Source organism: Odontomachus brunneus, unplaced genomic scaffold (genome assembly GCF_010583005.1).
Source record: "Odontomachus brunneus isolate Ranch 3 - 2012 unplaced genomic scaffold, Obru_v1 Obru_scaffold_088, whole genome shotgun sequence".
Classification (NCBI taxonomy): Eukaryota; Metazoa; Arthropoda; class Insecta; order Hymenoptera; family Formicidae; genus Odontomachus; species Odontomachus brunneus.
Genome location: NW_022639538.1, coordinates 1,341,953 through 1,356,557, shown reverse-complemented (window position 1 = coordinate 1,356,557; position 14,605 = coordinate 1,341,953). Strand labels below are relative to the sequence as shown.

The 14,605-nt window shown below is 35.3% G+C and overlaps 2 protein-coding genes across 5 annotated transcripts in view; both read right to left on the bottom strand.

The window, feature by feature from the left end:
• The window catches only part of LOC116848077 (arylsulfatase B-like), a 16,543-nt gene extending 14,233 nt beyond the window's left edge, over positions 1–2,310 (bottom strand). For 2 of the 4 annotated variants that reach the window (XR_004378899.1, XM_032823840.1), the window contains exons 1-2: positions 1,896–2,308; positions 490–649 (exon numbers count right to left, since the gene is read on the bottom strand). Coding sequence is in view for 1 of the 4 variants with exons in the window: in XM_032823840.1 (XP_032679731.1) it covers positions 490–649; positions 1,896–2,039 (304 nt within the window). In the remaining 3 variants the exon portion in view is untranslated. Of the gene's footprint in view, positions 1–489; positions 650–1,895 lie in introns of all 4 variants that reach the window. The other 2 variants (XR_004378900.1, XM_032823841.1) reach the window with 2 other exon arrangements.
• Positions 2,311–7,306: 4,996 nt separating this feature from the next.
• On the bottom strand, positions 7,307–13,799 carry LOC116848073 (arylsulfatase B-like). The gene is made up of 8 exons (XM_032823830.1): positions 13,471–13,799; positions 12,029–12,188; positions 11,430–11,656; positions 10,328–10,577; positions 9,607–9,764; positions 9,218–9,509; positions 8,517–8,851; positions 7,307–8,084 (listed from the first exon to the last, which is right to left on the bottom strand). Exons 1-8 carry the CDS (start codon positions 13,591–13,593, stop codon positions 7,848–7,850), a joined length of 1,782 nt encoding a protein of 593 aa, XP_032679721.1. The 5' UTR covers positions 13,594–13,799; the 3' UTR covers positions 7,307–7,847.
• Positions 13,800–14,605: the final 806 nt, after the last annotated feature.

The following is a 14,605-nucleotide window of genomic DNA, read 5'->3' as shown; positions in this document are numbered from 1 at the left end:
ACACGCTTCCGAAATGTTGAAGAAGTGCGAGAATGGGTGGACGAATGGATTGCTTCGAAACAAACATCGTTTTATCGAGATGGTATCGCCCAGTTGCCAGAAAGATGGCAAAAAGTTGTAGAAAGTGATGGAAAATACTTTCATTGAAATAATTTAAATAAATTTTTTACAATAAATGCTTTTTCTCAGTATTTTTTGGGCGGAAACTAAGTTAAGGTCCTAATATATTGCGTGCCGGTCCATGGTTTAGTGGGAATCTCAAAAAAAGTTAGTTTTCCTTGACCTGTGACTTTTGGGTGATAACACTGATGATTTAACTTCTTCCTCTTCCCTCTCTGCTGCAAATAAACTAGTGATTTGAGAAGATATCGCTACCGAAAATCTGAACATTACGGTCTTGAAGATACATCGCGGTGGCTATTACACGCGGGAAAATGAAACGACGCGACACTATTCATATGCGGTTAATCGTGTTAATTAATAGATCACCTGTTCTTATAGGGTACCGGCCGGTGAAGAAAGCCGCTCTCGACGGTGTGCATGTTGGTAGTACGTAATGTCTGTTCAATATCACTCCGTTGTACGCGAGAGCGTCTATGTTCGGCGTAGGAATCTCGTTAGCGCCGTGGAAACCGACATCGTTCCATCCCTTAATTATTGAACGACGTAATTAAAAAGTAGAGAAAGAGAACGTCTTTCATAGATACGCTAATCAAATGCATCAATTTATGTAGCAAATCGAGTAATCGCGTAAAATTCCCATGAACACACACATGCACAACCATTTTATATTTTTATAAATCCTTTATGTGCATATTGAATAAATTAAGCTTAATTTCATCTGCCACCTTCTTCTTTACATCATCTTCCACATATGACTTAGTGTAGCTAGCTTAGTGTATGTTCCATATCATGAAGATATGGAAAAACACGATAACTTATCTAATGAGGCTCTTCATAAGTATATTGCATGTCAGTCCATATATGTTATAATGATTTAATGGGAAACTCAAAATTGACCGCATTAGGAGTAATCTTCCATGACAGAAAAATAATAAAAAGATTTCGTTCAATTCAAACATACGTCATCGTGGGTCGTTATATATAGAGTTAGAAAAGATACTTTTGAAAAATAACAAGTAGCTACAATTTTATTTGACCAGACTTCCGGATGAGACTCAAATTGATTTCTCTACTAAAGAAATCTCCAGAAGCAATAAAGTGTAATGTTCACGTAACGTTCAAAACAAATCCGTGAAACAATCGGAATCAATTCGGAAACTAGGTCAAGCATATCATCAAGCCGCCGAAGTTTAAAGTATATCGTTTCACTTTTCACCAAATTTTAAAGACTTTTTTTCATTATTCGATGCTGATCAGTAAACATACCCCATACAGCACATACAAATGTTGTAATATCTTAGAAATATCCCAGAGATATCTGAACATCCCTAGGATGTATTTTATATATTTGTATTGTATGGAATATATGTGTTATATATGCGAAGTAACGATAAAAGTAACAATTATATTCGTTGTCATTACCCGAAATATATAATCACGTTATCATTGCTATTATTAATGAGAGTAAGAGGAAATAACATCATTACCAAGCTACTAAAAAAATCTTTTTCCAGTAAACACCAACTATAACATCAATGTTATAAATTCTTACTCAATAATGTAATATAATACAATACGTGAATTTTATGTAACAGTTACATTGTTAGTTGGGAAATTATAATATTGATATAATATTACTATTAGTTGATATTTATCGTGCTGTAATGATTACAACGCATTACTTGCCAACTCTGGTTAGATCGTTTTACGAGCCGAGATTATTCTCGGACCGAGTATTTCTCGTTGCAATAATTAAAACAATAACTGCTTACGAGGTCATCGGCTATGATAACGACGATGTGTGGCTGCTTGGAAATTCGCGATTCGCTCGGGATGCCAAATATCAGGATAACACAGATACACACGGAGATGAATGCTATTATGAATAGGATGGACAATGCACACTTTTTATCCATATCCCTCGCACTCAACAATATCTGACAATGTCTTCCTCTCGGTGTCTTCTGGTATACTTGATAAGTGCCTTTCGTGGCGACGCGCCAACTTCGATTCTGAGACCGAGATCAGTGGGGACTAATTTATAAACACGACTAAGTATATCGCAAGCTTACGTACTGAATATTATATAATCTCAATTAGAGGAAACATTAAGATCGTTTAGTAGCGACTATCTGGACAAATCAATTCGGCAAATGCCGCACAAAGAAAATTAAAGGCGAAAGCATTAATTTGCGTTACATTATATATGTATACATTCTGTTTTCCTCAATTGAACATGATAACCATGCTGATGAAAGCTGTGCGATGAAGAAATGTACATAAATGTAATCTCAATGCACTTTCATCTCAGCAAACATAACAATATATTAATAACATCAGGGACGTCATCATATTTAGGATATTTGTATATTATGATCATGTTTATTGGAGTATATAAATAAGTATGTAAATAAGCAGCGAGATAAGATAAAAATACCAATCCCCAATTACATACATTTTTTTAGAGAAAAAGACATAGTAATGGCAACTATATATATAGCTGATAAAGCTATACGAATTTTGTATGTAGAATTTATACACACACACACACACACACACACACACACACATACAGACCGGTAACTCACAGAGGAGCCGCGGTATACAGATAGATTAAGTCAAACTGAACAAAAAATTTCTCTACCATTTTGCGAGTAATCATGTGAAATTTTGAGTTATTAATCTAAGAAGATTCGTGAATAATCACGCTGCATACAATAGATGAGCTGTGATATCGACGTTTACTACACCCATGGAAAAGATTTCTATTAACAAGAAAAAAAGTATTCTTCATATATTTAATTTTATCGCAATCCTATGCGATAAGATAAAAATAAGACAATATTAAGACTAGATCAATAATTCCTATTCTCCTTTTTAGAATAAAATTGACATATAGTCTTACGATAAGATTAATATAAATCAGAAGTTAATATAGGGCCTATCAGAGTTCAGGCACAAGTGTCCTAGTGCAATGCAAACTAATAAAAATATAAGTGGATGTCCTCCGTAGGTTACGGGAGGATTAATATTATATCGTAATATAAATATTACACATACACACACATATATACACGAAAGAGGTGTAAATCCGATCGAGCAACCTCCGCGTGGTACACTTTGGATAATGCTAATGTACTGGTGGTACTGTAATTTATAAATTTCATTACTTCATTTAACAATAAAAAATTGTACAACCAACGTAATTCAACAATTAAAACATTTTAAGGTTCGTCTATATAAACATAATATTAAAGTAAAGACTTTTACGAGCAAAGCACAGGTATTATTTAGCTAATATTTAATTATGATCGTGCACAATTATCTTACATGTAAACATAATTGAAACGTTACAAAATAATTGTACACTATCACAATTAAATATTACTCAAACAATACCTGTGCTTTGACTCTTAAAAGCCTTTATTTTACTCCGTTAAGGAAAATCTTGAGTTAAGAATCTTGAATTGAGAATAATTAAGATTCCTGATGTTTTACTATTTCTTTTTTCTAAGAACTTCTTTTTCTAAATCCATCTGAGAATATTCATAGGTTAGCAGCAAGATAATTTTATTTTAGATTTAAAAATATTTTCATTCAAGATTAAAATATTTGCCCTGCAAGGATAAATATGATTGACTCTATATCGATTTTATTTTATTCTTCATTGAAAAGTAATAGCATTGGAACTAGAAATCTTTTCTGTGGATGTACAGAGGCACACGAAGATCAATGCCACGAATAGGACGAATAATCGGACGAAAGTGCCGAGGTTTATTCTTTTTAACGATTATAATTTCTTAATTATAATTTCTTTTTGATGACATTATAACGTCGTTATAACGTAGCACTGTGCTCGTTACTGATAGTGTAAGATATATCGCTGAATTTATGGAAATAACGTAATATATCGCTCAACTACAAAATAATTTAATACGATAAAGCAAATAGCAATAAGCAATAAAATAGTTTATTGATTTAGATTTAAGGTGTTTGAATTAAGACGTAATTTCCGTACATTTTAACGCATCCAACGATAATTAAATATCATTATTAGCTTAGGGATTGCGTAATTATGTTATTATCAATGTTATTATTTGTTGATCACGTATCGATTACGATCGTAATTCGAGATTATAATCGCAATTATATGAAATCACATAATATGTAACATACAATCTCAATTAATAATGATATATATACGATGTAATATTTCGATTCGTATTATTATTAGCTTGGGAAAATTAAAAAATAACATATTATCTCTATCATTACTTCAAAATTCTCTGATAGTGCATATTAATTGGCCAATGGTGGGCCGCTATAAATTCAATACTGGTTCAATGCTTTGTGCTAGTCAAGAAGCAACAAGCAGTTACTGCTTCTGTCATTTTTCTTTCACTTTTTTATAACAATAAAGGAATTTTATATTCGTTGTTTAAAAAATGCAATTGCATTATTGTTACTTTTACTAACGAGTAAAATATATCATTTCCAAGTCATTATTGAAAAAAAGAGCAACACGTTACTTTTCACAATTACATATTATTCTTAATTGCATCATATTATTCTAATCAAATTAGTACACAACCTTCCTAATTCGAAGTATAGAATACTCTAAGTATCAAAATACTTTGGAATTATCTGAATATTGCTTTTATTTTGATGTACACATTCATTATGTACTCTTAGAACGTTATAAGTTATTGCCTAATTATATATATATATATATATATATATATATATATATGTGTGTGTGTGTGTGTGTGTGTGTGTGTGTTATTAATTATACAAAACATCATCGTTAATAATAATAAAATATTAATCATAAGAGGTATATTGACGTCATCTTCACATTTGAGCCTGTGTTACGTTTAATTTTGTGTTATGTTTACATGACAAAAAAGCAGATAAACCTAACATTGAAAATAAATTACATGTTAAAAATGGATCTAATGCCTATCGTCTGTGTCTCTCCATCGGTGCTTAGTCAGTTGCGACTAGTTTGACGACGGTAAAGTAAATGTATTTTATGCTCATACGCAACTTAATTTTATCATAATTAGTTAGCTCGGCAAAAGCCAAAGTAAGATCCAAACCTGAAACATCAGGATGATTCTGTAGCACTCCGATATTCATAGTAATTGAATAAGGAACAATTTGGTGAAGGATTAGATTTTCTTGTCGTGGTTGTATTTAACAGTGCGACTTATACGATTAACAAGGAAAACAGGTTTGAATCTAGGTTTATTCGTATATTTTATGGTCAACCTGGTTTAAATGTCTAACATTCCTTATCGAGGTCGCACTATGTGTTCTGAATGCGAAAGGAATGTGAATTCACTATTATATCAAGTAATTTCTAAAGTTCGATATTTTCTTTCTTTTCTTACAAAATATTTTCGCAAAAATACGCGGAGGAAAGCCATTACGTATTACTGCTTACACGACGGCAATATTCAGTTCTAATATAAACATTGTTTTAAAATTAATAGATACATTAATAGATACAAGGTCATCTTTACACTCGGGCCTGCGTTACGTCTAGTTTTCTCGGTTTACATGACAAAAAAGCAAACAAACCTGACAATGTTGAAAATAAATCGCATTTGAAAAGATGGATCTATCGTCTCTCGTTTGTGTCTCTCCAACGGTGCTCAGTCAGTTACGACCAGTTTGATGACTGTGAGGTACGGTAAGTGTACAAAATTAATGTGAATGAAAAACTGCGGCAAAAAGAGATTCGCGTAATTCCGTAGTGATGTGCAAAATTTGCATTTTATCGTAATCAATATTACCTCGTCAAAATGTTAAGACTTGGTTCCAATTAAACGTTTACTTATATTGCACTTTGTAATTTATTCGTCTAAAGTTTTTTGTACTTGAAATATCACGCAACTTATTACAATTGCACAATGTTTCCTTCAAACATATGCAGGGAATGCGGAGGTAAAATAGCTATTACTACTTTAATCTGGAAGTTTATAAAAAATCGAATACATAATAACGAGGTCGATCGAAAGTATCTTAAAACTCATGTTGTAAGACTTAATTCGATACGTAACGGAGACCGAGACTGCAATGAAAAAAGAAGCGGTTGGATTGACAAAATCGGCGGTCACCAGCCATTAAAGAAAATTGGATCTATTCGACAAAATACATGCTAATGTAACAACAAGTTGTGTTGAAATCTACTATATCAACGCAATTTATTGTTGTATTAACATGTATTTTGTTGAATAAACCCAATATTTCTTTGATGGCCGCACTAACAGAAAAATGTTTGGTATTTATAACTATAATCATATAAAGAAATAATTACTATAAATTATGGTAAAGACAACCATTTTTTAGTCAATTATACTGTAATTTTAGTGATAATAACCTTACATGCATGTTACTACTACTATTTTCATGTTGGAACAATAAAAAAATATAGTTGAGGTTAAATTGGGTCACAACTATATTTTTTGGTTGTTCCAACACGAAAATAGTAGTAGTAACATGCATATAAGATTATTATCACTACAATTATAGTACAATTTGCTAAAAAATAGTTGTTTTGACCATAATCTATTGTAATTATTTCTCTATATGATTATAGTTAGAAATACCAAACATTTTTTTCTCGATGCGGTGACCGCCGATTTTGTCAATCCAACCGCTTTTTTCTCAGTGCAACTGATTCAGGGTAAGTTGACAAAACCGATTATTTCTTCAAACGCATGCAGGAAATGCGGAAGTAAAATCGCGATTACTATTCTAATCTTGAAATTCATAAAAAGCGACTACATAATAACAAAGTCGATCGAGAGTGGAACTCGCGTTATAAGACTTAATTCGATACGTAGGAAAGGCTGTGGACAATTGACTACTGGGGTAAGTTGGCAAAACCGATTATTTCTGCTATTATCTAACAAGTTATAGAATTAAGCAAGCAAGATTTTTAAACATGTCAAAGGTAGCTTTGAAATCCTTGCTTGCTCAATTCTGAAATCTGTTAAAGAACAGTAGGAATAATCGAGTTTGCCAATTTACCCCGGTAGTCAACTAATCCCGGTCCTTCCTATGTTTTGGAGTTGTTTATTAATGAAGAAAAAAAATGTTGAGATGGACATTAGTTCACGTTAAAGCTAGAAAAAGATGTAACTCTGACGTAATAAAAGAGAAATTGCATCATGGATTGTAATATATAATTGTGGCATATATTACTGCCCGTATGCCTGTACATGATTGTAACATGTATTATTCGCAATACTAATTAATTTTAATCACGAAAAGAAGAAAGGAAGAGAGAGAGAGAGAGAGAGAGAGAGAGAGAGAGAGAGAGAATAAACTATGATATTTTTTAAAATTCAAGATTAAATTTAAGGCTCGATCGTTAACATTTGAAGTTCCAAATGTTTCCACGACAACTACTCGGCAAATAATTGTCAATCGAGTTTTCTCATTGTACATGAAAAAAAAAACAATACTATTAGCGTATTTAAATTTTCTGTTATCTCTGGTGATCAGACGAGAAATTCGATTGTAAGAGCAGAAAGATCGTAGGAGGTAGGAGGAGTTTCTACTCAGCCAAGTGCTCTCTCAATTACTTCAGCCGAGATTTAATGTAACTGTATCTTCAGACAAATGTTTTCCGTCGTGGTAACAGAGATATTATTTCTCGTCAGCGCGAGTTTCCTTTTCTCCGGGTGTATTATTCACATATTATTACAAACTATTCAAATAAAAACGTTCCACGCGACTGTCGCTAGAATAATCCCAATGTGAATGCAATATGCCAAATGGATCAAGTGGGTCGCCGTGTTGTATGTGTAGAACATTTCGCCGGGAGCCATCCACGGCTCCCATGTGCCGTTCGTCCTCCTCGGATCAGCCAGCCAATCCACCGGTACCCTAACCTGTCTTGTGACATTGCGCCCGTATTGCTCCAGAAATAGATCCAATTCCCGGGCGATCTGCGAGAACAACAGAAGAAGAAGATGTACAAAGACGTCAACCTTGCTACGTGTCTCGCTGACACTTCAATCTGACTCTTGAAGTGATAAAAACTCAAGCTATATTCAAGTGTTAAGTTAATATCGAATTTCTTCACTGACACAACGCAATGCAATTCGATTCTTCAATTCGAAGATTGGAATATAAGCAAAATAAGTGTTCGTTCATTACATATTTATATTTTTGAAGAACTTAATAATTTAATATCGGAACAAAATTGCGAGCAACGAATTGCGATAGATGCTTTCAACGATAGATAATCTTAGCGTGATAGATGGGATCACTCGATCTCAAGAAGAGATAAAAAAATTCCAACAAGCTCTCGAGTGAAGTATTCTCAAAAGTGACAATTCATTAATGTTTTATTCAATATTTAGATTGGCCTCGCTCACCCTTGGATATTGCTGAGCAATGTTTTTCGTTTCGCAGGGGTCATTGTTAATGTCGAAGAGACACTCGGTGACGTTACAAGTAGTAAAACTATTGTAGTAACTGACGTTGCGGTAGCAGTAGACTGTAGCCTCCAGTCGCAATTGATTCATCGTGCTAGGTTGCGTAACAGGGCCACCTAGATGGTAAGTAATACTCTGCGACACCGAACTCTTCAAAATAGTATCGGAATACGGTATATGGACTTCGATCTGTTCGCTTTTATTCTTCCGGACAATGGGCAAATATCTCATAGTGTCGCCGTAATATCCGTCATAATGTCCGCCCTCGATTGAACCTGAAACACAGATTCTTCCTAAGTCTAAGGACATGAAATCATATCGTCGCCGATACAAAGTCATGAATCAATGCGAATAAGATACACGCGATATTTTATTTGATTACTCTCAAAAAGAATCAAAGTTTCGCGAAACTAGAAATTCCATGCGAGTCCAGCTTGATGTAAAATTCTCATCTTCCATCACGATATTTTTCAAGTCAAAATAAAATTCATGTTTCACATTTATTCATCTGACAACCCGCTAAGTCACGCTAGGATAAAATTTATTTCTCGGTTCTTATAAAAATTTCGTTTTTACGGCACATTCGCGTATATTTTGTATCATCGTTTTACGTAACAGTTCGAATAAGGATGAAATAATACCTCTAAGCAGCTTGAACGACTTGTATATGGCGCCTTCAGTCTTGGATACCTCGTCAATGTTCAACAACAGCTTCTGCCTAATTTCGGGATAGTCGTCGCTCAACATCCGCCACTGATCGAGTCCGTCAATCTCCCCTAAATCCTTCAGATCGCCACCAGCAGCTGAATAAAAAGTCGGCAACCAGTCGGTTATATGCACCAGGTTGTTGCATACACGCGCTGCCTTACGCAATCTTGGCGACCAAAGTACGGCGACTCCTCTTACACCTCCCTCGTACAACGTGTACTTCATCTGTCGCAACGATAAATATACGAAATATCAAAGTATAACTCGCGGAACGCGACTAGGTCATGCAAAAAGAACGGTGCGTTAATTGTAAGATACGCACGCCTCGTAAGGGATAATTGGAGCCCCAATTGCGGATCCTGCCGATGGGCGCCGCGCCGTTGTCGGTGAGGAAAAGGATCAACGAGTCCCTCAGCATTCCGCGGTCGCCCAGGGTGTGAACAATGCGTCCAACGGACTCGTCTAATCGCCACACCATTCCTAATAAACGCAGGAGATAATGATATCGACGAGAGGATCTGTGTAGTCCTTTGCACTCTCTCTCTCTATCCAAAATTTTTTATAAAATTCAAAAAAGAAAGAAAGAAAGTCTTTCGGACTTTAAATAAATTGTAAAACTAGTGGAATGATTAGTTTAGATTCAGATTTAAAACCCGAAAAGAGAAACGAAAGGAAAGAAATAACGGTGAAACAGAAGAAATTTTTCGAGAGGCACATCTTTGGAACGCAAAAGGTTGAAAAATTCTGATCTCTGACCCGATTTTGATATTAAAATAATCTTGATTATCAAAAGTTATTATTGATAATTAAAACTTATTATTGTTAGTTATTATTGATCTTTAATTGATCGAAAGTTATTACTGATTGTTAGAATTTATTAAAAGTAATTGAAATATATATACTGTTTACGTGAGAGTATATATTACTGAGTTCTCACTAACGTTATTAAAATGCGAATTATTCTTGTTATCGGACGGATTATAGCGTCAAGTACAACTAAGTCCATGAATATTATATAATACGATAAACACGATCGTACTTACTAGCATACTTGCGACGATTCAGTTCTCGGATATGCTTGAACTGTTCTTCGTCTTGATTACGGTGATAATCGTCCGGGCTCTCAAGAGGTGCGTGAACGGCGAGATGCGAGATTTGGAGATAGAGAGGTCGAGATGGTTCGTGCTGCTGAATGATCCTCATTGCTTCGTCGGTGAACAGATCCGTCGCGTATCCCTCGGTCAAACCGTAAGCCGGATTGTCGTCACGGTGCATATCATATCCGCTCATATTCTGGCATGTTAACAATGCGCTAATTAGCAGTGACGAGATATAACGGCATAAAATCGAAATCCCTAATAGCATAGTTCATTGGCGTTATATTGGTCCAATATTGGTTACATTTGGCATACATTGGACCAATATAACCAATATATAGCCTATATATAGCCAATATTGGTTATAAATAAAATGTGAATAAATTGTCAATTGAATATTGATACATATTGGGGATACACTGGACCAATATAATTTAATATGCAGTTAATATTGGTAACAAATGAATTGCCAATATTCAGAATTCTATATCTATATTGGTTATAAAATAAAACGTTTACTTTACAATATTAGGCCAATATTAGATATTTTTGAGGCCCAATTTGTAGCTAATATTGCTCTAATGAACTGTACTTGTAGCTAATGAACTGTACTACTTGTTTTTGTAATTGCTCTAATGAACTGTACTACTAGGGACGTTGCAAGCTGAACACTCAGATAGCGCAGGATGTTTCAGCACTACCGAATATGTTCGTGGGAAAAATATTCTAAAACATCTTGAACACATCTGCTATAATCTGAGAATGTCTTGTGTTAGCTGGGGATCCACATTTTAACACGTTGAGCGCCATGTCAGAATGTCACATATTAAAATGATATGTAAACTTTCGTAGAAGTCCTGTCGCCTATATGTGTGTGACGTTTTATTTATTTAATTAGAGATGATTTTACCAAGTATTTAGAAGAATATCAAATAGAAAATAAACAAGATGTCATTAACACACCGAAAGTTCGGGCTTGATGAAATTCACACGTGAATCCAACATGGAGATCAACGTGTTAAATAGTTGCGACGTGTAAGTACTGTACCTGATAGGAGTACTTATAGTCATAGTACGAAACGTGACTATTGTAAAAGCCGAGGAAAGCGTCGAAACCCCGATGCAAGGGCGTGTGCTGAGGCGTGTGATAACCTACGTGCCATTTCCCGATCAGTTTCGTCGTGTATCCTAAGCCTCGTAGGTACTCCGGTAAGATCTTTATATTGAGAGGTAGTCCTCTGGGCTCGCCACCCCGTATACCTTCTCCCTGCATACCTACGCGGGACACGTCACAACGTATAAAATATACGTTGTACTTCATATACGGTGACAAAAACGTAGTAACGAAAAAACAAGGAGAATTTAATTTTCGAAAAATAGTTTTCGTTTTGTCTTGAATGTTATTCATTTAGCCAAATATATTCTAATGAAAGTATTTCCTCGAACACAAATTTTACGGGACGCTTAAGTGACGTTGTCACTTAAGCGTAGTTTGAAAAACTTGTGGAAGCTTATTCAAAATATAAAATTTCTTTCAGAATTCAGAAACAAAGTAATTGGTTTTCAATCATGTTTATGCCGGGTGCTGGTACAAGAATATCGTTTCACGATATCGTCGCCACTGCGGAATGGAAAATCGACACGTACCCATACGTATCGGATACAGCCCGGTGAAGAAGGCGGCTCTAGAAGGTGTGCTGGACGGTAAAACGTAATGCCTATTCAGTATAATTCCATTATAGCCCAGGGCGTCTATATTCGGAGTTGGTATCTGATTCGAGCCGTGGAAACCGACGTCGTTCCACCCCTGAAAACGTCGAATATTATTTTCAAGCTACTTCGTCGCGTCACATCAATAATCGGCTATGTCGTTCCCTAAGACGTATCGACGATCCGATTTTCTCATAGGAAGCATCTACTGCAATATTTTCTCTCTACCGACGAGACTATTTATACATTGACGCGAGCGCGGGGTGTCCTTCCGAAATAAAAGCCAATTAGTAAAAATGCGTACGGTCATACACATGTCGGACGTCCAGTGACGACAGAATTACGTGATCGAATTAAATTATAATTAACGTGTAGGAAATTATTATTCGCCGGAGTTGGAATGAGTCATAACTCACGGCGTACTTGTTGATCGCGTTGAGGCGTGGGCTATACGTGTACTACGATAATTGACTTAACTAAGGACAATTTTAATTCGAGATACTTTCGTATGGGCTAATCGGGCCGAATTAAGTGGACAAGGTAAATGTTAGTAATGTATTACGGCAGTTATATCAATCGTAAGTATGATTTCGAACTACCGTCTCCGCGGATGTCTCGATACATTATAGAAAAAAAAGAAACAAACAATGGAAATAATGGAATAAATTTTAAAAAGGAGGACTTCGTCTTATCTACAGGTCTGTTCTTTTTAGCTAAATCGCCTGAACTGATCCAGACTGGTACAATAAATTCGATTGAAACAAAATATATTTGTCTCACTCTAACTTATTGTACCCGTGTGCACCTGTTCAAATAGTTCAGCTAAAAGAAGAATAGATCTTCTGTAAGATTTAACACTTAATTTCTCAGAACCATTTTGAAATATCTTCTCGCGTCTCTAGCTGTATGTGGAGATTTAAATGCTTAAGTATCAAATAACAAATTGTTTTTAAATTCTATTGTCCTTTCAATTAATTTGACTCTTTGTAAAATCTTCGTAATGATAAAAATGAAAATAACATTACAGAAAATAAAACAGACATTTTAATGATTTTAATGAACGATTGTAAAAGTAACACTTTATTTCGCGAGCGCATTGAAGTCTCGTATCTTCGGAAACTGAATTCCTGCCGATACATTTCAACAGATAATGACAGATATTGACATATAATTAGTGTGCAATAATTTATACGAATTTATACGAATATATGGCTCATAATTTAAGATATCACAGGTAGCGATATGCTAGGCAATCCATAAATGACAAAACCGACACCTTAAGAACCTCTCTATCAGGATAAAATATCCTTCTCCCTCTCTTAATTTTTACCTTACTTATTCCGGAAAAATGAACAATTGCAACGTCACTAGTGTCTCACCAAATCATCAGCCATGAAGACGATTATGTGCGGCGCCGATTTGTACAAGCCCAGTGCATTTCCGAACAGTAAAATACACCACAGAACGAGTGCGTTGCTTCGAACGACCGTCGTATGTGGCATCTTCGCGACGATTTTCGATTCTAGAAGAAATATTTCCGGAAATATCGCGAAATGCAAGTTCACCCTGCACTCTTTCTTTCCTTTCTTCTCTTTTCCACACGTCACACGGCGACAACGTACGCGCGAACCAAGGACGAAACGTACATTATGCGTGCACAGTGTGTATTGACTCCAAGCTTCCGTACAGAAGAGTAAGGAGATGGTGTAAATACGTTTATATAGTCCACCCACGTAGTTGTAAATGGACAACGCGCAAGGAAAGAGCGGAGAAGGGAAGATATACTAATGACCACGACAATGAAGGAGGTAACGTAGTTTAAACTGGGTTGCTTCTCATCTTACATCCTATTTTCCCTACTTATCTAATTCCCCAGGCCGACCGTGCGGAATACGGTCATGTAGAATTTAGGAAGGTAACGTTCTCCTCTCCGAGAAGGCTTCATCATTGTCCTTCCGGAGGTTAATTATAGAATGTGACAAATACGGTCACTCTGTGGAGAGAGCGGGTGAAATATCGGGTCAGCCACAAGAAGTTCGGTTTTTAACACGTGAGACGTAAAAGTCAATTAAAAGTAATTTTAATTCGTATCACTTGCTAAGCGGGCAGAATTGAATGGATACCAACATGAATAACGACCCTGATAGCAAATGTCAGCAATATGCTGACAAATTGCTGGCAAAATCAATCATCGGATTGCAGCAAATTTGCAGCATGTATACTACCATTATGCTGGCATTATGTTGGCAAAGCATGCCAAAATTACTTGAGGGCATTCTGTTGATACTTGTCGTTATTCTGTTGATAAAACTTGCAGCACGCTTTGCCGAAATTTGCTTTTGGCACGTTTGGCTATCAGGGGAGCTTCGATGAAAAAATGTTTTCACTTGACTGAAAGTAAAAAAAGTATCGACAATGTTATCCTCTATTCTATATTATCAATTTTATGTACATGTAGATATTTATAGAGCAAAAAGATGAAAGAAAGTCAAATCATTATATTAAATAAACATC